This window comes from Pelodiscus sinensis, chromosome 3 (genome assembly GCF_049634645.1).
Source record: "Pelodiscus sinensis isolate JC-2024 chromosome 3, ASM4963464v1, whole genome shotgun sequence".
NCBI classification, from domain to species: Eukaryota; Metazoa; Chordata; order Testudines; family Trionychidae; genus Pelodiscus; species Pelodiscus sinensis.
This window is the reverse complement of record NC_134713.1, coordinates 52,335,127-52,360,894: the sequence shown is the minus strand read 5'-3', so window position 1 is coordinate 52,360,894 and position 25,768 is coordinate 52,335,127. Positions and strand designations below refer to the sequence as shown.

The 25,768-nt window shown below is 45.0% G+C and overlaps 1 protein-coding gene across 5 annotated transcripts in view; it reads left to right on the top strand.

Annotated features, from left to right (window-relative positions):
- Positions 1–383: 383 nt before the first annotated feature.
- The window catches only part of B3GAT2 (beta-1,3-glucuronyltransferase 2), a 43,831-nt gene continuing 18,446 nt past the window's right edge, over positions 384–25,768 (top strand). Inside the window, exons 1-2 of one of the 5 annotated variants that reach the window (XM_075923716.1) lie at positions 384–1,035; positions 21,857–22,001. In XM_075923716.1, coding sequence (XP_075779831.1) covers positions 664–1,035; positions 21,857–22,001 — 517 coding nt within the window. In that variant the 5' untranslated portion in view covers positions 384–663. The other 4 variants (XM_025186762.2, XM_075923717.1, XM_075923719.1 and 1 more) reach the window with 4 other exon arrangements.

The window sequence follows — 25,768 nt, the reverse complement described above, 5'->3', positions numbered from 1 at the left end:
CTTTTCTCCATGTCAGAAAAAGTTTTATTTACAAAACAACTGCCTTGTAGATCCTTAATTTCCTGTGCAACTCAGAGAAGAGCAGTGAAGCCCTCCGCGCAGTCAACCTTTGGCACAGGTTTCCGAGCCGTGGATACAGTGGTGCAGTCCTGCAAAGCCGAAATATTCCCTTTTTGGAGCGGTTGGCATTTCATTTTCTGTGGCCAACGGCTGCGTAGAAAATGGGATGTTTCAGAAGACGAGCGAACCGCACGAGCTGGATTCGGCCAGGATTGATGTCCAAGTGTTACCGCGGCTCCCAGAGCGCAGAGACGGTCTCGCTGCAGCCACGCTAGCCACGAGCTTCAGGGCGCGTAAGAGCTGCCACAGTTGCTAAACAAAGAAGTTTAAGGGCGCACGCTTTTGAGTGGGCGAGGGGAACAAGGGCTGTTTCACAGCGAGCCTCCCGGCCAGGCCTTAGCTCCTTCTGCATGCAGACCCTAGAAGCTCTGCTGGGGAGCGCTGCCCCCGCGGAACCCTTGGGGGGGGGGGGGGGGTCTCCTTTGCCCTGTGCAGCCGCCCAGCCCAGCCCCGCCCGTGAGTGGTTTACACTCCTGGGCGGCAAGGCGTGTAGCTCCCCGCATTGGCTCGCTGGCGGTACGAACCTCCCCCTGCCCGCCGCCCATGCTCCGGTCTCTGGAGTTTTCAGCACGTGAGCACGACGCCGCCTGCTCTCGAAAGACCCCGCAGCCTTTCAGGAGCCAGCCCGCCAAGCTCTCTGGCCAGGCCAGCTCCTTCGGCGAGCCGGGCTGCAGCAGCCCCCTTCCCTGCACAGCCGCTTCTCCTCCCGCGCACCCAGCGAGGCGCCTCCCCCGGCCCGCCCCGCCCCACCGTGCATCGCCCCCCGCGTCGCGTACAGGACAGTCCGGCGGCCCCGGCCCGAGGAGGGATGTTGCGAGGGCAGCAGCCAGCGTAGAGCGGCGAGGAAGCAGCCCCGGCAGGACTGGCCGGGCGAAGAGGGGAACGGCAGCCCCCCGGGCACCGGCTGCGCGCCATGTGAGCCGCTCCGTGCAGCCCAGGGCAGAAGGTCCGGGTGCATTGACCCCCACCCGGGCTGAGCAGCTCCGTGGCCAGGCAGGGGGTGACTAGCCCCCGAGGGGTCGCTGGAGCTGCCCCCGCCTGGCTGCGATGCGCTGAGACCCCCCCAGCCCGCTCGCCCTGCTCCCATGGGGAGGGGAGCCCGGGCGGCGGCCGCTTGTGCTGTGAGGGCGGCGCCCCACCGCGCCCGGCGCTTGGCGGGGACACCATGAAGTCCCTGCTCCTCAGCCGCTTCCTGCTGCTGCTGCCTTGGGCGCTCATCGTCATCCTACTGCTGGACACGGACAGCAGCCGCGCGCCGCCCGCCTCCCCCGCCCGGCCCCCGCAGCAGGCGGCCCCCCGGCGGCCGGCGCTGCCCCCCATCTATGCCATCACCCCCACCTACAGCCGCCCGGTGCAGAAAGCCGAGCTCACCCGCCTGGCCAACACCTTCCGCCAGGTGGCGCGGCTGCACTGGGTCCTGGTGGAGGACGCGGCCCGGCGCAGCGAGCTGGTGAGCCGCTTCGTGGCGCGGGCCGGGCTGCCCTGCACCCACCTGCACGTCCCCACCCCGCGCAGGTACAAGCGGCCCGGCCTGCCCCGCGCTACCGAGCAGCGCAACGCCGGCCTGGCCTGGCTCCGGCAGCGACACCAGCACCTGCCGCCGCCACAGCCCGGCGTGCTCTTCTTCGCCGATGATGACAACACCTATAGCCTGGAGCTCTTCGAGGAGGTAGCTGGGGAAGGGGGGCGGGTCTCGGGCACCCACTGACCCGCCACAGCCACGCATCCTGCATGCGCCTCCGCTCGCCCCGGAGCCTGGCACACCCTGCCCTACGCCCGTTTGCAGCCAGTCCAGAGTCCTGCATCCTGCCGCTCACCCTGCTGGCCGGTGCAGCGCACCGGCACCTCCACCAGGTGCGGAAACAGATCTTGCATCGGCCCACAGACACAGTTTTATGCACTATGCATGCAGTTTCAGCAGCTCGAGATCTCCAGTACACCTACAACTCAGTTTCGGGCACACTATATGGCACCTTACCCCAAACTCATACACAGCACTTCAACATTCTGCACAAATCTTTCCCTATATCCATCTCTTTACATATTCCTGTCTCCCAGACTACTGCATCCTGCATGCATTCAGAGTACCAATGTGCTGCTCCTTCTACCATTACCTTAGTCTCAATTCTGCCTTTCAGAAACTGTTCCCTTTTTTTCTTTCCTACATCCAGCAGCATTCACTATTGCTGTTTTTTTCATTCTGTTGCTGAGATATGCAGAGTGGGAGATTATATAATGACTTCACTGTGTCTCTGTTAAAACTGGGATAAAAGGGACACCAATGTCTTTGATTTCTTCATTTCTGGTTGTGCCTCTTTCTTTTGCCCTGGAGGGGAAACTCACATCATGAATCGTGGTGCTTTATAATTTAACTTGCAGTGAATTATTTTGCTTGGAATTGCCCACTCTTTTTGAAACCTGACATTGTTAACAGCAGAAAATCGTTTACAAAAAGACTACATATCTTTTCAGGAGTCTCAGTTGTAAGGGGATGTGCTTTGTCTTCATTCCAGCCGCTCTGTGAAGTGCTTGCTCCCTTTCTGTGGGATTTGGCAAGTGCATAGGGATGAGGTTATCCAGCTCTCCGATTTCCCACTGGCAGAAAGGAAGGCAAGCAGTTTAATAAGTGGACATAAAACAGCAGACGAAAGATCATGTATCTTTGACAGATAAAAGAGTAACCTTGGCAGAAATATGGGAGAGGGAAAGAGAAAAAGTAGATTGGCAGCCAATGTGCAGGAGTTGAAAGATTGAAATCCGCATTCTTCACTACTTAATGGTATGAACCTAGCAATGTATGATAGTATCCTGTATTTAACTAATACCTTACATTCATGGGTGATTTACAGTAAGACTAGAGGAAAAACACCATATACAAAGATGCTTAGCACATAAAGTGCCTAGTGGGAGGTGTTTCAGAAATGATGGTGGACAGAATTGATTAGTGTTGATTTTCAAAATTTGTTCACTTCCCTCTTCAGTATGTTGCCAGGTGCATTTAGCAGAGCTGCTCAATTCCTTTTCCAACTCTGAAGCTCGTAATTTGAAGACCTTACACTAGAAATGCCATATTCTTTTTTTCTGAATTTAAATTATTTTTCTAACTATCCCTACTTCCCCATCAATGCAAATGAATTCTATGTCTTCATCTTGTATAATGATGTCTGTTGCGTTCTAATGGAATTCAGTGCTGGTGTGGTTCATTTCAATGGAGGCTACAATCCAGTCCAGAAAATATGTCCCACTCCCAGCAGTTTAACAAGGGCAAGTGTTGGCTGGACACAAATCGTTTCTATAACCGATACAGAAAAAAGGAAACACTGAGTGAAATGAAGGTGCACACCAGTTGAGTAAATGTTAAGAGGAGATGGCCCAAGTCAGTTTGAATCTTTTTTTATTCCCTACTCCTTTGCTTCTAATTTCTGAGGATGATTAAATTAAAAAGGTACAATTTAGCTTCCTACAGTGCTGGCTGTGAATGCAGGAACAGAAAGGCTGGATGAACCTGTAGGGTTAACACTGAAGATTGTAGGCACAACAGGCAATCCATGTTCAATTATTTCTCTTTGCTAACAGGAATGCCAGCCTCTTCACACATGCATCAAAACAATTCTAAACCTTCTTTCAACATGGTTCAGTGCTAAGAAAGAAATGTTTGCTTTGAACAGCTCCATGTTCACAGGGAAACACATTTGCAAGTGAAGCTTTTGTTGTGAGATGCAGTAGTAGAAACAAAACAGATCCACTTCAATGAGATTTCAGTCTTCAAATATCGATGGAACAACCCCTCTCTGTTTTCCGTGAAGCACGGATGGGCTTTCTCTGGGACATGGCATGGGGGAAGTGCTGCTCAACTGGAACACAAATAATCCCCTCCCCCCATATTGATTTGATGCTCTCTGTTCAAGCAAGTAAAATCCTTTGCAAATGAGCCTTTGCAAATGCCACAAGCAGAGTGTGCCTTTTTGGTGAGAAGGTGAATCACATAAATCTTGTTTTCAGTCATGACATTGGTCAGATTTTTGTTGCTCACTGAAAAGCCTTCCTGATTTTCATTGGAAAACCTACACTATTTTAATAGATTCTGACTTGACACTTGTAAAATAAATCTCCATCACTCCTTTGGGATTTGATTCATTGAGTGTAAATTTTGATCCTCTTCTCCAAGCATGAAGTGGCCAGCCTTGGAATACATCACATGTGGCAGAAATCCTGTAGTAATTCCCTTCATGAAAATGGCTTAATGAGTTGTGAGAGGGAATTTGTTAATGCTTAATGCTGTTTCCCAGCCTTCCAGCAGCAACTCTTTTGAATGGTGGTTGCTGAATTTCTAATTCCACAGGAAATCTTATTTATGATATACTGTAGATGGGAGAAGGCATTGGTATAAACATGGGACTGGAATGCAGAAATTCCTGAATTATAGTCCTGCCTCAAGCACAGACACTGTGATCTTTGAACAAGTCACAGAAGGTGACTATGTAAGATTGCCATCTTATTAAATAGATCTTGTGTGTGTGTGTGTGTGTGTGCACGCGTGCGCATGCGCATGCGTGTGTTCCTAGTCAGAGTTGCTGATTTTAGTGACAAAAATAGGGATGTTTTGGTAATGTTTTTGACTCATATTTTTTGTGGCCTTTTTTCGAAAAAACTTCCCTTGCGTCTAGACTGCTGCTGCGTTCTTTCGAAAGTAAATGGAAAGAACGCAGCAGTTTTCTCTTTTGAAAAAAGGCGCTATGTAATGCAAACTGCTTTTTTGAAAGAGAGCATCCAGACTATCTGAGTGCTCTTTCGAAAAAGCGGCTTGCTTTTTCGAAAGTCTTGGCTGTAGTCTAGACGCTCTTTTTCGAAAGAAGCTTTTTTGAAAGATACTTCCGAAAAAGCCTCTTTTGAAAGAGACTTGCAGTCTAGACATAGCCCTAGTGTAAAAGTTTGCATTAGTATAGCTCCACTGCTGCAAATGTCTCTAATGTGCCTAAAAAAGAATGTGAGCCTCTCTAATGATGCACCAGAAGCAGCTGTGTTACTACAGGTTGGGCTTCCCTAATCTAGCACCCTCGGAGCCTGACTGGTCCCGGATGAGGGATTTTTGTGGACCAGGGGAGGTCATTTCTGGCCTCCCTGTTGCTGGCCTCATTGCCTGCCCTGCCACCCATCCTGGTTTTCTGGCTCTTCTGAAACCCCAGCTGGGTTGTACTCCAGACTTCCTGCTCCTCCTCCTGCTCCCCCAGCCAAGCTGGGCCACACACTGGCCTTTCCAGCTTCGCCTGCCCCCCACCCAGGTGAGCCACATGCTGGCTTTCCAGGCTCCCTCTGAAGCCCAGCTGAGCTACGTGCCAGGCTCCATGGTTCCCCTGGACAGCTCAGTTGGGTTGCCTGTGCTGGGCTTCTCACACACTCGTTCCCCATGGCTCCCCCACTCACCTAGCCCAGCGGACCCGCCATCTGGCTCCCGCTCCCCCCCAGCCCAGCTGAGAATGCGCCCCTCCCCCCACATCACATCAGGCTCCCGGCTCACCCACTCCCCACAGGACGCTGGGAGACTTGGGACCACAGATGTTGCCGGACCAGAGAGTCCCAGTTTATGGAGGTGCAACCTATAGTAAAAGTGGACAGAAGGGAACACACTTCAGCCTTGAAATGTCGGGTTGTTTGCATAGAGATGTCAGTTTGAAAAATCTAAACTTCCTTTTATAATGTGTGCTTCATACCCATATTAGAAACTCACCAGCTTTATTTTAAATGGTGAAATGTTAAATATTAAAGCTAGTCAAAAGCAACTGTTTCACTTTATAATTAAATTTAGGGAAAAAAACATTAACAGCTATAGTAAACTTGGAACCCCACCATGCTCTTTGTACTGTAGCCTACACACTTGCCTGCTTCTCCTGGGTGGTATGGAGTTTAATTTGTTAATAGCCAGAAGTGTGCTCTCCTGTTCCAGTTAAATGAGGTTGCTCCAAGCAGGTTTTAATTATAGTCTCTGAAGTGGTGCTGAGCATGGTTTGTCCTTAGCTACCCCTACAGCTCAACTTTACTCCCAGTTGGTTTCTCTGCATCCTATGTCAGGAGTGAGGGGTTTTTGTTTTTGTTTTAAATAATTTAGAGGATGCTTCTGTGAGAGGAGCAGTTGGCCTGGTTGGCCTGGTGTTTGGAGTGCTAAGTGGGATTATGACAATGGCTGAGAAATTGTTCTCTGAAATAAATTGAAGTCTGGGCTTTAGTTGCTCACAATTCCTTTCACTTTGGATATGACCTAGAAATATAGCTGTACACTTTAACTTTAATTCAGACAGCTATGTCAGTATTATGTCTAGTTACTTTCATAACCTAGAGACTTAGAAGCTGATTGATTCTCTAACACAGGCTTGGACCACTGACCTGCAGACCCATCTCCATGAAAAGCAATAACCCCTGTTCTGGAAATGTATTTGATAATTTGTTCAGGCAAGATACCCAACAATAAATTAATTTTCAAGGCAGAGCCAGTGGAAGGACTAAAAGCAACTTACATTTATTTCATGAATTTATTGAGATTTCAGCATGAATCAGTGTGTGACTTTTATTTTGTTCTTTTCTAGTAGGCTGTTTTGAGTGATGCAGTTACACGTTCTGTTGCATTTAGGTCATCCTATGCCTGGATACAAGTAATTAATAATCATGGGACTCCCATACTTTGACTTCTAATTGCATACTTTTAGATTTCCAGACAAAAGTCTTAAGCAAGACTGAGACTATCTGATCCTGTAATCCTGCCTTCATAGAATGTTAGATTTAATAAATAAAAAATAACAGTTTTAGGTTCCAAGTCCAACCTTACCTTAACTTTTCATATCCCTCCAGTCTCACCTTGTATATGCCACTAGACCGAGATTCACTTATTCTGCCCTTTTTATATTTTAAATAATGGGCCATTTCTTTAAAAACCTATATATGTTCAATTTACACATGCAGATTTGGTGTCTACCATAAGTTCAGCGAACTTCTGTGGCAGTGAAAAATGTATTCCCGTGTAACTCTTTATGGATAAAATGATAGCCAAATTGGTTTTTTTAAAAAAATCATTAATATATATAATAATGGGTGGAGAACCATTTTTGGGACAAGGGCTGCTGATGCACAGAAAAATCATTCCGGGGCCACACCCAAGTGAAGAGGGGGAGGAAAAGCCACACCCTCACTGATGTGGCCCCTGACTGCGAAGGAGAAAGACACTCCTCATATTCCCCTTTCACACCAGAGCCTGAGGAGGGCCCATCTTAGTAGATTTTGGGTGTTCCAGCCCTGTAGTGGAGCGGCAGGGAGGCTGGAGCACCAGCATGGGGTCCCCAATGCTGGGAGGAACAGGGGGGAGCATGAGTCTCGGGAGCTGGATACATGCAAGCTGGGGACCGCATCTGGCCCCTGGGCCTGAGCTTCCCCACCCCTGATAAGCTCTATCAGTACAGGCGGCCCCTGACTTGCGATGCGATTGGTTCCTGGGGAAGCGTTGCAAGTTGGGGGCGTCGTAACTCAAACCCTCATTGACGATGGGAGCCGGGTGCCGTCGTCGATGTGGGCCAAGGATGTAAGTTGGGGGTTTTCGTCCCCTTTCGCACTTTAAAAAACAGTTGTAAGTGTAGGGGTTCGCAACTCAGGTGGTCGCAACTTGGGGGATTCCTGTATTTTTAAAATATGATGGGTATTACGATATCTTTGAATTTGCAGAATTGGTTGGAAAAAGCAGAGTTTTGCTCAGCTCTCTAGTTTTAGGAAACAGTATTTAGCATCCTAGACAGAATGAAATTATTAGCCATCTGTCACTGATTTTTTCCTTCATATTAAAAATATATTTACCTCAAGAAAAAAAATCTAAATATGAACCAGTAGTGTATTAAATATTTTTCTGTGTAGATGAATTTGATACACTTGAGGGTGTATGAACGCACACTCATATTACGGTTAGCCAAGCGATGCCTTTTCTAAATAGTTCAGAATAAACATAAGTTGTTAGAAAAAAAGCTGGAGTAACTTTAAAATGAGAGAAACTAGATAATAGGAAAAAAGGGATTTGGTGCAGGTATGTAAGGATTAGGGACCCTGTCTAGCAGGATTCTGGGCATCTTCAAGAGATGCTGAGCATCCTCAGCTCTAGCTCTTTGGGAACCATATCTTGTCTTTTCACATAATACCTGTAGTGAAATCTAGACCATTGCTATTAATAGTAATTGAGGGTCAATAGCAGCTCTTAAGAGGAACTTGTCATCTTTCAAGATCAGGATCCTATTGGAATAACACAATGAGAAAAGGGAAAGAGGAACTATTATGTAAAACTGGGATAATAAATTTAAATAGCAAATATTTTCAGGGGTAGAAAGTCTATGAAATTCAAAGATTGGGATGTATCCATATTTTGCTATATTCATTATCAAAATATAAGCTGTTGTTTCAGAAGTATTCTTGTCCTAATTTTAAAGCTAGTTTTGGTGCATGCCTGCTTTAGTAAATTTAGAAGAAGATTCCAAAATATAAATATTACTCATTATTAGGGATGTAAAAATGTAACCATTTAAATGGTTAACCAGTTGAGCCTGGGTTCATTCATTAATGTTCATGGTTATGTGCTGGCTCCTGGTATGTGCAGGGAGCTGGCTTAATGGCTGGCTCCCTGTGTGCACCAGCTCTTAGGGAGCCCCCCTTCCGCTCTGTGCTGCTACCTCTAGTACAGAGGAAGCAGAGCGGGGCAGCAGGCAGGTACTAGTACACATAGGGATCTGGCTTAAAAGCCGGCTCCCCGCATACACCCGCTCCCAGGGAGCCAACTGCTGCCCCTTGTGTAACTATGTAACTGCTGAAAATTTCAGTGATTACACAGTTACTTTATTTCATTCATTTTAACATCCCTAATAACTGGCTGGAAAACTTTTCTTAGAGAGCTTCAAAGGGGTAGCTGAGTTAGTCTGTACGCTCTCAGAGGCCTTGGAGGAAAGATCTATTCTCACTTACAGACAACCCCCCCAACCTGAAACAAATTCTTTATGGTAACCATGCTACACTATAAGCATCCAGGAACCCAGCCCTGCAACCAGCCCCGGTGCCAGCTCTGCCCTCATATCTATACAAGCGAATTCATCACTAGAGCCAACCGCATAAGCCACCAAATCAGAGGCTCATTTAACTGCACATCCAGTAATGTGATCTTTTCTATGCCATCAAATGCCAGCAGTGCCCCACTGCAATATATATTGAACAAACTGGACAGTCCCTATGGGAAAGAATCAATGGACACAAATCAGATCCATAAAGGGAACATACAGAAACCTGTTGATGAACACTTTAATCTGCCTGGCCACTCATTAAGAGATCTTCAAGTTGCTGTTTTGTTACAGACCAATTCCACAAGCCAAATACACAGGGAAGGGTTGGAACTACATACAATTCATTCACAAGTTTAATTCTCATGCTAATGGTTTGAATCGAGATACCAGATGGCTGGGACATTATCAACCAACCAAACAATGAAGGTGCCAATAGTTCTTCCTGTAGATTCTGGAGTTAGTACTCTTCCTCTCTAAATGCTAACTAATGGTCCTTATCTGCTTCTTTTAACTATCCAGTCTTTAGGTGCTTATAGACTATCAGTTTTGCTTGTTACATACCAGCTGGGTTTTCCCTTTGAAATTTATATACCCACTGCCTCTTTTTGTCCTCATCCGCCCCACATTTTCCCCCCTTCCTTCTCCTCTATTTAATTTTGGTTCTGGACATCCAGTATACTCCGGTCGTCTGAAGAAGTGGGCTGTGCCCACGAAAGCTCACAATATCATCTGCGTGTTTTGTTAGTCTTTGAAGTGCTACCATACTATTTGTTGTCTTAAGCTTTTCCCAGAGAGTAATTGTCAGTGGTTCACAGTCAAGCTGAAAGGGAATATTGAGTGGGGTCCCTCCACGATCTGTTCTGGGTTTGGTTCTGTTCAAAATCTTCATCCATAATTTAGATAATTATAGAGAGCACACTTACAAAGTGTGTGGTCAATACCAATCTTGGAAAGGCTGCAAGTGTTTTGGAGCAATGTTTCTCAACCAGTGGTTCAAGTACCCTTAGGGGTACTTGAGAGCAATCTGGGGGGTACGTCCACACAACTGAAATTTGGAGAAAACTGAATTTTTCTCTAAGTTTTACAGCACTTTATTATTTTTATACTTTTTACTCCCAAAAATTTCATCACCCGCCTGGCTACAATTAAGTTGTTTAAACAAATGTTTTGCAGTGGTAGAAATAAATTATGCGTGTCTGAAAATTGTAGGTGCTGGGGGTATTTATAATTTTTTTTAAAAAAGGGGTGGTACTTAAAAAAGAAAATGTCGATAAACACTATTCTGGAAGATATGATTAAAATTCAGAATGATTTGGACAAACTAGAGAAACGATCCAAATAGGATGAAATTCAACATTTTTGACTTAGGAAGAAACAATCATTTGCACACATACATAGTGGAAATGACTGCTTCAGAAGGAGTATTGGAAAGTCCTAGTGGATCACAAGCTAAGTATATGAGTCAGTAGTGTAATACAGTTGCAAAAAAAATTCTGGGACCTGTTACCAGGAGTGTTGTAAGATATGAGAAGTAATTTTTCCACTCTGCACTGATTGGGCCTCAACTGTATTACCGTGTCCAGTTCTGGGTGCGTCATGTCACAAAAGATGTGGACAAATTGGAGAAAGTCTAGAAAATAGCAAAAATCATTAAAGATCTAGAAAACATTACTGACAATGAAAGTTTGAAAAAAAGGGTGGTGGTTTTTTTTAGTCTGGAGAAGTAAAGGTTGAGAGGAGACATAACAGTTTTCAATTACATAAAAGGTTGCATAAAAGGAGGAAGGAGAAAAATGGTTCTCATTAACCTCTGAAGTTAGGACAAGAAGCAATGAGCTGAATTGCAGCAAGGGAGTTTTAGGTTGGACATTAGGAAAAACTTCCTGTAATAGTGGTTAAGCACTGGAATAAATTGCCTAGGGAATCTCTGTGATGAGAAATTTTTAAGAGAAGGTTAGACAAACACCTGTCAGGGTGGTCTAGATAATATTTAGTTCTGCCATGAATGGAGGGGACTGGACTAAATGACTTCTCAAGGTTCCTTCCAGTCTTATGATTCTATGCATGGTATAGCCCCATTTTACATTTGAGACACAGTTATGATGCACTGAATTCTGTTTCCTGTCACAACTGTGCAGACCCACTGAGTTGTGTGTTTGCATGACTCAGGCCACAATTTGGCCTTAAATGATTTGCCTGCGGTCACATAAGATTTGTGCGTTAGAGCTGATGGTCAGCAGACCTCTACTCTAAGGTCCATGCTTCTACCATACACTATATTTTTTCTCTTTTATAGGGATAATAGTGGTAAATATTGAAGAGATGGAAATCTATATCCATTTTCTGGTAAAATAAATTAGAGCTGTGTAAGTCTGTTGGTGTTCGATTGGTATTGTGTGGCAAGTCCAGGCAATAATTATAATTGATAGATGGGCACTAGCACTGCATCAGATTGAAAATTGCATAGAAACTGAAATGATTGAAAACTGAGAAAAGGAAACAATGCTATAGCAAGCTGAATTTTCTGGAAACTTTGTGCCCTAAAGGGAAGGCAGTGGTGGGTGGCTTTGAAAATATACAGCAAACTGTTATAACCTAGAAGCCTTTTCATGGCAGAATTGGTGAATAGATTTCTTCAACTTTGCCTTTTGCTCACATTTTCCTGGTTTTTTTTTATTTTCATTTTCCAACTGATTTGACCACTTCCCTATCATTTCTGCATTTCCCGTGTCTTAGTCATCTTCAGTGACTAATGAAGTGCTATTTTTGGAAAGATTGGTTTTTTTTGTGCGTGTGTGTGTGTGTGTGTGTGTGTGTGTGTGTGTGTGTGTGTGTGTGAGAGAGAGAGAGAGAGAGAGAATTGTTTTTGTTCTGTCTCTGCTTTTGTTTTTTACATTCTCTCAGCTCTTGGATTTGAGTGCTTCCTTCCTTCCTTATCTATCCTCTGATTCTTTCTCTATCACAATATTCTGACCTTCCAGTTTTTAGTTTTCCCTTGTTCTTCATCTATTTTACCTGCCCCTACCCATCTCCTTCTTTCTTCTCCTGGCTTTACCTGTTTACTTTCTCATTGTACTGCCTCTTACCATGTTCCTTTTGGAAACAGCAGATTGTCACACACATACTGTGGCTTCAGGTTTTGATTATTCAGTAACAGATATGCTGCTGTTCATTAATATAGTGAGAGAAGCAGTGTAGGGCGCTGGTTGTGCAATGCACGGGATTCCATTGGTATGTGGTACAGGTTGGACCTCCCTATCCGGCACCCTTGGGACCTGACCCCTTTCCAGATGAGGGATTTTGCCAGACCAGGAGAGGTCATATCTGGACCCCCTGATACCAGCCTCCCCAGCCCTGGACTGGCCTCTGGCTCCTAGTCGACTTCCCCTCCCCCCCACCACCAGCCTCTGCTGCTCTGCCAATTCCACCCCCCCTTTCCTGCTAAACCAGGCAGTCCGGCTCCAGCCCAGTTCCCTGCACACTGGACTCCCAGCTCCAGCCCAACTGCCAGCCTTCCACCGGGACTCTCTGGTCCAGGAACATTTGTGGTCTGGCCAGACCAGGGGTTTCTGGTTAACAGAAGTTCGACCTGTAGTCTAATATCTTAAAATTACTCTTGCTGTGTCCTAATGCTTGGTAGAGTCAAGCAGAATAGAAAACAAAAAGAAATCTCTGATACAAATTGACCTATTAATCCATATTATTTTCCCCTACGCTGGTACGTGAACGGTGTTCTCCAAATATCAGCACATTAATATGTTGTTAGAGGCTTTAAGACATTTTGCCACTTACACCCTTAAATATATCCTGAGGCTGTGAAATAGTCTACAGTTAGCATTAACACAGCCTTAGATACATCCTTTTACTTTGTGCTAAGGAATTTTTATACCTCACTTAGATGAGAATCATGGAATAGATAGGAAAGAGAATAAAGAAGTGAGGAAATAACACAAGGAAACAAAGAAGTCTGAAAATATCTGGTCTCTTTTTCCTCTTCAGGTGTTTGGTTAAGCAGTTTATACTTAAAACTTGTACAGTGTTGATGAGTGCTAGAGCACAGCAGAGATGACCCAGATTTTCTCCTCTGAAGTCAGTGGAGGTGCTCCTCATTTACACTGGGATAAGGGCTTGCCTACATAGGAAAGTTGTATCAATATAAGATAAGGTGTGAATTAGTGATGCTAAATTTAGATTAATCAGTTAATCGAATAGTTGATGGAATTCGCATCAACTATTCAGTTAGTCAATGAGAGTGCCTACGCCTTTGAAATGTAGCAAGAGCCCCATCAGCTCTTGCTATATTTCAAAGGCAGAAGGCCGCCAGTTCCCCACTGTGTTCACCCCCTTCTGCCCAGGGAGAAGGTGCTGGGGGTACCGGCTTTTAAGCTGTTTCCCCCCAACACTGATAGAGGAGTCACTAGTCAACTGTCCAATAAGCATATGCTTATCGGATAGTCAACTATTCGCTTACATCCCTAGTGTGAATTTAAATGATCTCCTGTGTCAACACTGTTGCTCTGGTAAAAGAAGGCTGTTCTTGTTATTTAGCTTATGACGCTTGCGGAAGGGTTTAATTTAAGCTACCTGGAGAAAGTCACTCTTAAAAGAATAAGAGCATCTGTGCTGGGGTTTATACAGGTATAGTTATGTTGGTTTAATTATACCCATTGATTGTACTGGTAATATTTCCTGTGCAGACATGCCCTAAAAGAGAGCATGATCCCACACCTGTGTGCACATTTTTGTGACGTTAGATTTGTACAGAAAGCTCAAAATATGGATTGAAACCACAGCTACCAAAAACACTACGTTTTGCAGTCCTGAAGTAGTCCAAATGACTTTTGTGTGTGAATTATTTAAAAGAAGACTGTAATTAATGTTGTGAACTTTCTGTTTCCCCAACTAGAACAGTAAAAGACCAGGGGAAAATGACAGCAAACAAAATGCCTTAAAAAGGAAAAACAGTTAAAAGAAACCCACGTAGGAACTCAGATGAAAAATATAAAAGTGTCTTGCAAAGGATTAAAAAAAAGATTTAGTGGCCATCTTGAGAAGTTTTTAAGATGTAGAAAGAAGACCTGATAGATAAGGGTTTCTTATTTTTATTCTGCTAGTATTTCCATCTTTGGAGTCATAAGGAATATCAATCTGATCTTCTTGGTTTTGCAGGAGGAGGAGCTCTTGGGAGCAAGAGGATGGGTATTATGAGTGCTCTGAGCTGGATGGAAAGAGTGTGGGGTACTGAATCTTTAACAACAGCTTTCTTTCTCTAGAGTGTCCCCTGGACAATTGAGCTAAAGTGCTGTTGGTAAAGGCAAAATTTTAAATGTCTGGAAAAAGAGTAATTGTAAGGTGAAGGGATTGTAAGACCTTAAAGCATGAATTGGTTTAACTAAATCAATATAAAAATCAATCGTATTACACCAGTGCAAATCCCTAATGTAGATTCGCTTAGGTGGGGGTTATCCTTGCTTAAATTGGGACTGATTTATGCTCCCTTATACTGTGGGATTGTATCAGTTTAACAAGACTGATTTTTAATTTGATTATGTTAGACTGGTGAACTTTTCTAGCGTAGAGAATATCTTAGGCAATTTCTGGTCATGTCATAATGTCCATAGTGTTCCGGTAACAATAGATTCTTCCAGTGTAGACAAGACTACATTTCTAGGGTGAAATCTGACTTAATGGCAAAATTCCTACTTCTGTTGTCAAACATAATTGGAATCAGTGTAAAAGCAATGGTTATAACCTATTTAGGAATGATAGTCTGCCATTCATCCTATCGTTCTGCCTACTCAGTATCAAAAATAGAATTAACTGTTTAAGTCACTGATAACTTGGAAGAAGATTATCCTGAATGTGTATAGCATAAGGTTCTAACACATAATTCACAAGCTAGAGTATTCGTTGGTGTCTGCTACAATCATTTGAGGAAACATGAAAACAGGCTTCTTACTAGGAATGTAAATGTGAAAGGTTAATCAATTAAATGATTAACTGCTCCAGCCCAGACATCCTGTTGTGCCAGGAAGGAGGGGAGCTGCTGTGACCCAGGTGGTCCCGCCACCTCGGGGGAGGGGGGAATACTCCAGATATGCCACAGGAGGGGGCTGTTCCAGCCCCCCCAGCTGTGGAAGAGGGCTGCTCTTGCCTGGCCAGCCCCAATGAGCCACGGGTAGGTGGGAGGCTCTCCAGGCTCTACTATGGGTGGGTGGGAGGTTGTTTTTGAGTGTCACATGCTGAAGGTCTCATGTTGTCAGGACAAATATACAGGGACTTTCTAAATATTATATCTGCAATTTTTTAACTCTGAAAGTGTCACCAACTCATGGACGATCTGTATTCGAGCCTATCTTAATAGGTAAAGAGGAACTAATGACAGCACTAAAATGTAATGGTAATCTCTGAACAAATGATTATGATTTGATGACTTTTTATACAGGCAGTCCCCGGGTTACATGGATCCGACTTACATCAGATCCCTACTTACAAACAGGGTGAGGCAACCCCGCACTAGCTGCTTCCCCCCCCCCCCCAGCAAACCAGGGAGGCGCGAAGATAGCCCCTTCCCCCCCCCCCCCCAGCAAACCAGGGATATGTGGAGCGGCTTTTCTCAGCAGACACCTCAGCTTGAGAATAAAGGACTGAGGGAAGTGAGGTGTGGGAGAATAAAACTGAGCTCTGGAGAAATGTTTGGCTAGAGTTTCCCCTACAATATGTACCAGTTCCGACTTACATACAAATTCAACTTAAGAACAAACCTACAGTCCCTATCTTGTACGTAACCCAGGGACTGCCTGTAATGTGCAAACAGAAGAAAGTCTCTAGACCAATGCTATATAGATGTGGTACTTTAAAAAGGCAGATTGCATGCAGCTGAAGATAACTTTGAGGAAGAACTGAGTCAGAAAAACAATTGGGAATTGTTTAAGAACACTTACTAGATTCCCCAAAAGTCACAGTCAAGGAAGAAGGCCTCATTATTTAGAGAGGAAGTGGGGTCAGCTATAAATATATAAAAGAAAAGGAAAATAAGATAGCGTTCATTATAAATTGGAAGTGAGGAATTGTAGAAAATTTAAAAGGGAAACACAGGTACCCAAGGAGAAATGTACAGGCTGGGCCTTTCTGGTCCAGCATCTTTGAGACCTGGGCAGTACTGAACGAGGGGATTTTCTGGATCAGGGAAGGTCTGTCCCTTCCCTAATGGCCGGTGATGCTCTGCTGTCCCCGGACTAGGGCTTCAGCCTGACCCTGGTAGTGTCCTAGCTCCCTGGTACTCTCTACGGCTATGTCTAGACTGCAGGCTTCTTTCGAAAGAGGCTCTTTCGAAAGCATCTTTCGAAAGAGCCTCTTTCGAAAGATCGCGTCTAGACTGCAGGCGGATCTTTCGAAAGAGCAATCCGCTTTTTCGAAAGAGAGCACCCAGCGAGTCTGGATGCTCTCTTTCGAGGAAGCCCTATTTACATTGAAGAACGCCTTCTTTCGAAAGAGGAACTTTCGAAAGAAGGCGTTCTTCCTCGTGAAACGAGGTTTATCGCCATCGAAAGAAAAGCCGCGTTCTTTCGAAATAATTTCGAAAGAACGCGGCTTGAGTCTGGATGCAGGGGAAGATTTTTCGGGAAAAGGCTACTTTTCCCGAAAAAACCCCTGAGTCTGGACACGGCCTACCGGATGCCAGTTCAGTTGCTGCTGCTGGGGCAGAGTGCTATTTCTGGAGCTCCACTGCCACTATACTCTGTGACGGGGGCTGGAGTTCCATGGCTGAAGCAGGGCCCAGAGCTCCATGGGTGCTGTTCAGGCTTCCCAGCCATGGAGCTCCAGCCCTGTTCTGGCTCAGGGGCAGGGGAGCTCCAGCGGCAGCTAGGGAGCTCCGGCCTTTGCTGTGGATCTCCAACCCTGACTGCGGAGCCAGGCAGCTGCAGATCTCCAGCCCTAGCAGCAGCCAGATTGTTTTGCAGCCACCTGGCACCGAGGCTGGAGCTCCACAACCAGGGTGGGGGCCAGAATTCCCTGGCTGTCGCTGGAGCTGGAGCTCTGCACTGGGCCAGAACAAGCCAGAACTCCCTGACCATGGCTAGGCTGGAGCTTCCTGCTACGCCTCCTCACCCACCCCGTCACGGGACTTACGGCTGAATCGCTGGCCTCCCCCTGCTGTGCTCCTGCCCTGCTGCCAGACTTCACTGTTCCTGGGCTCTGTGGTCCAGGAACATCCATGGTCCTGTTGCTGGACCAGAGAGTCCTGGCTTAGGGAGGTACAACCTGTATTTCCAGCATAATAGACAATAATAATGAGAGCTCTTCAATATATTTTGGGGGAAAAGAATCCTAATAATGTTATTAGCCTTTTACAAGATGGAAATAGTAGAATTATAGATGATAATGCAGAAGAGGCAAAAGTACCCAGTAAGTATTTCTGTTTTGTATTTTGGGGGAAAAAACAGATTATGTAGTCAGATCATATAATAACACTCTTTTGTTTTTGTTCCATTAGTTTCTTATGAGGATGTTAAAATGTAGCTATTGAAGTTATACATTTTAAAATCAGCAGGCTTGGATAACCTGCACCCAAGAGTTTTAATGATCTGGGTGAGTAGCCCAATAGACTATTAATGCTGATTTTTTTTAATAATCAAGAATTAAAGGGCAGAAATATAATTAATGCCAATTAACATGGGTTTATGAAGAACTAGATCCTAACTACTTAGATTTTTTAAAATTGAGATTAAATGTTTGGTTGATAAAGGTGATAGTGTCAATATAATATACTTAGACTGCTAAAAGGTATGTAACTTAGTACCACATGACATTTTGATTTAAAAATGTATCAAATTAACATGTTAGGCATTAAATGAATTAAAAGCTGGCTAACTAGCTAATTGTAAAATATAATTGTAAATTAAGAATCCTCATTGAACAGGTGTGTTTCTAGTGGATCTGGCAGGGATTAGTTCTTGTCACTAATAGAATTTGCAGATTATACAAAAATTGGAGGAGGGGTAAATAGTGAAGAGGTCAGGTCACTACACAATCACCTGACTTGCTGGGTAGGATGGGCACAAGCAAACAATATGCATTTTAATATGGCTAAGTGTAAATATATACATTCATGAATAAATAATGTAGGCTCTATTGACAGATGAGGGACTCTATAGTGAGAAGCAGTGACTCTGAAAAAGATTTGGGGGTTGTGATGGATAATCATCTTAACATGAGCTCTCCGTGTGTCAACTCTGTGACCAAAAGGGCTAACTCAGTGGTGGGAAGCATAAAGAGAGGAATCTCAGGTATGAGCAGAGAGATTATTTTACCTCTGTATTTGCCACTAGTGTGACCACTGCTGGAATACTGTGTTCCATTCTGGTGTCCACCATTTGAGAATGTTGATACATTGAAGAGTATTAAGAGAAGAGCTATGAGAATGATTATTAAAGGGTTAGAAAGATGCCTTTTAGGGATATAGACTGAGCTCCTTGAATCTTTAACTTAACAAAAAAGAGGCTGGGGGGAGAGGGAGTTTGATTACAATCTATAAGTACCTACATGATGGGCAGATATTTAATAATGGTCTTTTCAGTTTAGCAGTGAAGAGTATAATACTATCTGATGGTTGGAAATTGAAGCTAAACAAATTCAGACTGGAAATAAGGTGTACGTTTTTAATTGCATGAGTAAATAACCATTCAAACACTTTACCAGGCTTTGTGATGGATTCTCCACCTCTGATCATTTTAAATAATGATTGGATGGTCTTCTCAAAGATAAACTATAGGAGTTATTTTGCAGAAATCCTGCATTATAGGGGAGGTCAGACTCGATCAGTGGTTTCCAACCTTTTAACCACAAGACCACTTTTTCAATGTAAGTGCAATGCAAGATCTACCTCAAACCCAAATACCCTTGCCCCACTTCCTTCCCGCCCCTTCTTTGAGGCCCTGCCCCTGCTTCACCCCTCACCCTGTTCACTCCATCCCTCTTCCTCCCCCATCCTCACTCATTTTCATCAGGATGGAGTAAGAGGTTGTGGTACAGGCTCTGGTCTTGGGCCAACGAGTTTGGAGTGAGGGAGGGGCTCTGAAATTAGCCCAGGGTGGGGAATTGGAGTCCAGGAGGGGGTTCAGGGTGCAAGTTCTTGGAAGGAGTTTGGGTGCAGAGGGACTCATGTCTGGAGCAGGTGATTGGGTGCTGGAGGAAGTTCAGAGTTGGGACAGTGGTTCAGGAAGCAGGCCCTGGCTGGGCACCATTTTACTGAGCCAGCTTCCGGATGATGGAGCAGTGGGGTTCAGGCAGGCTTACTCCTGCCCTGGCCCTGTACCCCTCCTGAAAGCCGCTGGCATGTACAGCAGTGGCTCCATGGCACCACGTGCTGCCTGTCATCTGCAGGCACTGAGCCCACAGCTTTCTACTGGCCACAGTTCCGTGTTATTGATCAATGGGAGCAGCAGGAGTGGTGTCTGCAGGCAAAGACAGCATGTGGAGACTCCCTGCTCTGCCTTTCTCAGGGGCTTCAGGGACATGCCAGCCACTTCCAGGAGTAGCAGTTACCACAGGGATAATTACACCAGACACGACAGGTTAGGCATTTTAGAACTTACTGCTCAAAGTATTAAATGCAAGTACAAGAGAGAAATGAAAATTATGAAATGCAGACCAGTGAAAGACGCAAAATAACACACTTTGCAAGCAGTAACAGATGTAACAATAACCCCCCGCTCTCCGTGTGTGTGTTGGGTCAGGAGATGTGAGTGAAAGAAGGTGTGTTTTTGTGAGAAGGACAGACACACACAGTGTATGAGAGTGACAGAGATTTGCATTGCCAAGCTCCCTCCATCCACTTCTCTCTGTGTGAAGATCGGATACAGAAGTGGGGAAAGGGACACCCTGAGGGGACACCCTGACATAAGTGCCACTTCTCTTCTCCCTCCTACATCCTACACAGCAAGCAGGAGGCTCCAGGGGGGCAATTCCAAGGCAGAGGGCACGAGCAGAAGGACAGTGGGTGGAGGGGCAACTGAAGTGCTAGCGCTTGATAGCTCCCTCACCAAACCAGTCAAGATCACCTGTCAGAGGCTCAAAGATCTACTGGTAGATCCTGATCTACTGGTTGGTGACCACTGGACTAGATGATCATAATGGTCCCTTCTGGCCTTGGAAACGATGAATTCATGAGAGAAAAACCATCATCCCACTAAGGATGCAGAGGCAGCAGCATGGGCTAGCAGGGAGCAGCCCCTGTCTGCGGGGAGCTGGGATCACCTATGGACAGGGGCTGTTGTGGCAGAGCATCCTCTATCTCTGGAGGACCTGCGCTCCCCATGGACAGAGGCTGCTCTGCATCCCATGGCACAGCTTCTGTCCAGGGGAGCTCGGGCCCACCAATAATAGGGGCTGCTTCACAGCAGCCTCTGCTGCCCTCCCCATGTTGCTGCCTCTGATAGAGGCAGCAGTGCAGGGGGGAGGGGAGCAGGCAGCGCTGGTGCTGGGGGGAACCTGTTTTTAAGCCAGCTCCCCCTCCATCAGCTCCTGACTGCTCCCCTTCCCCTGCATGCCACTGCCTCTCTGGCAGGCATCAGGGGAGGGGACAGGCAGGGCCGTGAGAGCTAGCACGTGGGGGGGGGCCCCCTGCACATATTGGGTCCAACTTTTCCCCCCTCACCCTCCGAATTGCTGCCTCTCTATCAGAAGGGTGAGATGGGGCAGATGGATCCTGTGCTTGTCGGGAGCTGGCTTTTAAGCCACCTCCTCTTGGGCACCAGCTCCCATTTCCACCCCCTTGCTGCTTCTAATACAGAGGCAGCAATGGGAGGAAAATGAGTGTAGTCAACAAGATTAGCTGACAAGCCAGGCTTATTGGTTAATCATGTATTCATCTACACGCTGACATCCCTAATCCCCACTATTTTTTTTTCAAATATTAAAATATTTCAGGCACCATGGGGAAGGGAGGGAGTCAAAGGCCCAATTTTGTTGTCCTCTACTGGCCACTTTTTAACACACTTCATCCACACTTATTGATTGAGCAAACCTCATATGGCAGGAGCTTGTGTGAGAGTGCGCTTCCAGTCAGAATCAGGATTTATTTTCTTTCTAGAGTCTGTTGATAGCTTCTAGATGCAACTTTGAGGTCTATATCAGACTATATTGTATGTGTGTCTTTATAAATGCAGATCACAGAATGTAACATAAACATTCCATTCTACCCTGATTAGGCTTCTGCAGTCATGATGTAAGTGCATTAAGGATTTATAGAAAGAAGCATGTTAAAACAACAAAATAGCCTTCCAGAGGAAAAGTCTACCACAGACATCAGTGCTTTTCTTTGAGAAAGAGATTATATAGGATGGGGATATTTTGGAGGCTCATATCTTAAGCAATACTAGTTATTAAGCAATACTTATTTTTCTCAGGTTTTTCCCAGTAGACTTGAAGTGCCTTGTGAATAGAGAGTTGAAGAACTAGCTGATAGAGAGTTTTGGTCTACATACATCCTCTGAATACCAACATTTTCCAGGGTTGAAATCTGGAAGCACTCAATCAGCTGTAAACATCTTGAGGTGGCTTGAAATGTCTAGACTTTGTTTCCCGCATTTACAAAAGAAGCACATTCTACTGAGAGAACTTAAGGGAAATTACCTTCTTCCTCTCCCTCCTTGCAGATGCGTACAACCCACAAAGTATCCGTGTGGCCTGTGGGGCTGGTGGGAGGTCGACGATATGAACGCCCTCTAGTGGAAAATGGAAAAGTTGTTGGCTGGTATACTGGCTGGAGAGCAGACCGGCCATTTGCCATTGATATGGCAGGTAAGTACTGATAAGCATTTCTGTATAAACTCAGTGTCCTATTTGTACTCATGAACAGGCTGAAAGCATGTGTTTGCTTGTATAGCGGTCATCCTTAAAATGAGGGCAACTTTTGAAAGTTTCCATAGTTTCCTGTGGAGTTCTTAATTCTGTGGATAGGAATATTGCTGAAAACATCTTTTAAAAGAACAGACTTTTGAAGTGCACTGATAGATAGTATATTGCCCTTCTGGTTTTAAATATCTTATAACTCTTACCATGCACATTTTATCCACTAAAATAGTTAACCCAACATACTGTAATTTGCTATAATTTTATGTGGTAATTTTAGCTTTTGTGTTTGATTGAATTGTTTGTCTGCAAATCATTATTTTTGGCAGAAATCCTGTGTCTTTCATTGCATGATCAACACACACTGCGCAGTGTAATTGCAGATCTTTCGTAAACCTCATGCTGTAAAATGCTACTTTATCATGAAATGTTTCATTTTCTGTTGGTTATTGTGAAATGATGACAGTGATAGCTGTAGATAGATATGGTTTGAAACATCGGGCTTGGGGGAAAAATCACTGACAACAATAGCTTGCTAGGTGAAGGCAGAAAAGCTTTAAAATAGATCTAATCAATCTTCAACTGTGAAGTTAGCACACCACATAGCTCTGTGTAGCTGTCAGACCATGCTTGGCCAGTCTTTCGTGTATAAATCTCAGTTGCCGACAGAATCTCCTGTCTGCTGAATTCCGACTTCTGTTGCAGCAGTCTTTCAGCATGGCATAACTTTTGTACTTAAAAAACCAACAGCATTGTATTGTTTTTCTGTGGGAAGGTTAGGCATAGGAAGAAAGGAATGCAAAATGACCATGTATTTTTTCCTTGGAATTTTGTGTGGACGTTTATGTTACTTTGCACTCCAAATCTTAATGATAGTCTGGCTATGCAGGGATCATTGGTGTCCTCTCTGCTACATTTGGTTAATGATTAGGGCTGACACTCCCTCACTCCTGCCCCGGTCCCTTAGTGGGGCAGACTAATCTGTCATACATGGTGGCTACTATTTTGTGTGGTCTGAAGCAGTGTATTTTTCTTTCATTACAAGAACATTGGGAACCCAGTATTTCATGCTTACTATCCAAAATGTTTCATAAAGCATATGAATGTTTAACCTCTAAAAACAGTAATAGAAAGGTAATGGTGGTTAAAATAATTTCTAATATTTTTTTGTTTGGTGACACTAGCAATTTTGAATAAGAAGTGATCAGTATTTGGAACACGAATGTTAAGTCCCAAGTGTAGGAACATTTCAATAAGATAAAGAAAGCAATTGGCCTTAAATGTATACAGTTACATTTTTGTCACGCTCGTTGAGATAGCAGCTGCACTTCTCTTTGTGAATACTTACTTCAGGGACAAAGCTTGGATTCTCAGTCCCTAAACCAGTGCAGACTTGTCATAGTGATGTGTGGTGTGGTTGGGGAGCATTGCAACCATACTCTAAAAGAGCAATTCCTGTCTGCAGAGTTATAGAGAGACACTGGTGTTATGCTGTGCAGATGTTATGCTGCAATGTAATGCGTGTTTGTTTTTAACACTGGTGTTATGCTCATGGACAGTCAAAGGATGATAGGAAGGTCTATAATTCATTATCTACAGGCAAAGACAGACAACTTAAGTCCAGGGAATCTCATCCTTAGACGAAGAGGCATATGAAAAATTAATGAGTTATCTTGGTTTATACTTTGAGGTCAGGGGGATACACTGGCGTAAATATAGGGGAGAAGCAACACCAAAGAGAAATATCTGCTTATCTTCAGTAAGCTGCTTTTTAAGGGAACATAGAAACAGAGTTGCTGATATGGAGTGGAATATGAAACGTTAGAAAGCAAATCTCTTACAGATTTGTGAGAAAATTCTGCTTACTGGTACCAAGTGTTATTTTTTAAATTTAATTAATTTAATTTTATTAAATACTAAACCTTTTCATCGTCTTTATTTTGTTAAAGCAAGAGCTACACTCAGTGTCTGGGATTGGTAAACAGACAAGTCACGTTTGCAAAGGTGCTGTTACTTCATAATTAGCTGGAGACAAAGGCTGTGTCTAGACTGCAGGGTTTTTTTCGAAAAAACTTCACCTGAGTCTGGACTACAGCTACGTTCTTTCGAAATTAAATCGAAAGAACGTGGCTTTTCTTTCGACGACGGTACTCCTCATTTAGCGAGGAAGAACGCCTTTTTTCGAAAGTGCTCTTTCGAAAAAAGGCGTTCTTGAATGCAAACATGGCTTTTTCGAAAGAGAGCATCCAGCCTGGGTGCTCTCTTTCGAAAAAGTGGCTCACTTTTTTGAAAGAAGAGGTTGCAGTCAAGACGCTCTCTTTCGAAAGAGGCTTTTTCAAAAGTATCTTTCGAAAAAGCCTCTTTTGAAAGAGGCTTGCAGTCTAGATGTAGCCACAGAGTTGAAAGAGAAAAAATAAGAGTGAAATATGTAAATGAAGAATGAAGCAGACATTTGAAAATGAATGCTGTTCATATGCAGACATTTTGACCAGTACTGTCATGTCTTTGAGTACTTGCTCGTGCTAGATTCATGCGTATTGCATGCACAGTTGCTGGAGGATTTCCCCTCATTAGTACCTGTAGGACCAACTAGTGCCCACTGGAGAGCTATGTGCATATGCACTGGTATAAGGGGTGCCTTCAGCCCTATACCTTCTCAGTTCTTTCTTACCACCCATAATGGTTGCCTGGAATGATCCTTCTTGCTCTTGCAAGACCTCTTTCCCAGTGGCTTGGACTTTCTATTGCATATTTATTGTACTTAGTGTATGGAGTTCTCAGTGTTAGCATATAGTGTTAATTAGGTGTCCCTGTTGTAGTTAACGGGGGTCAGAGGGTGTGGCTAATGGGGCACCACTAAAAATTATACAAATCTGCCGCCCCGGAGGAGGAGTGTGTCGGCTGCCTGCGCCACGGGAGGTGTGAGTTTAGCGCAGGGTTTTCCTGTGCCACGGGAGGGGGTGTGTGTGTGTGTTGGAGGGGGATTTTTTGCGCTGTTTTTTTTGTTTTGTTTTGTTTTTGTTTGTTTTGCTCAACCAAAATTGTTGCGGGGCCCCATCGAAATTGTTCAAATTGGGCCCTGCACTTCCTAAAGCCGGCCCTAATGGTCGCCTCCCCCTCACCCTTGTGTTGCCCCAGGGTCTGCCTCTCTGCTTTGGGTAGCAGGCGGCTGCTTTGCAAAGCAGGCTCTGCTGCCTCCCCCTTTGTTCCCAACTTGGGGGCTCTTGGTAGTAGCCACACAGGATATGTGTTCGGTGTGGGTGGTGTTTATTTTTAGCCCGTGTGTTCAGTATTTTTTGGGAGACCATCTGGCAACCCTAGCTATGGTGTTAACCCCTCCCTCCCAGCCACGGGCTCTGCTTCCTACTTTGGGAGGGTGTGGGGCTGGGACTGCTCTGCTGAGCTGGGGTTGGTCACATGTGTTGCACTGAGGCCCTAGCTGTGCTGTGCTGCTCCCTGCAGGCTGCATGTAGGTTGGGGAGCCCCTTCTCCAGTGCTCTGCTGCACCCAGCCGGGCTGGAGCCAGACCGGGGCTCTGTCTGCCCCAACCCCAGAGCTTCAGCCTGCAGGTGAGGGGTGAGCCCTGGCGCTGGGATGGGCAGGGAAGAGGCTCTGCCCCCACCTCTCCTCATCCCAGCACTGTTCCTGGGCTGCTGAGAGTCCCAGTACTGCTGCCCTGTTGGTATGTGCGCTGGGGACACGGAGATGTGGGGGCA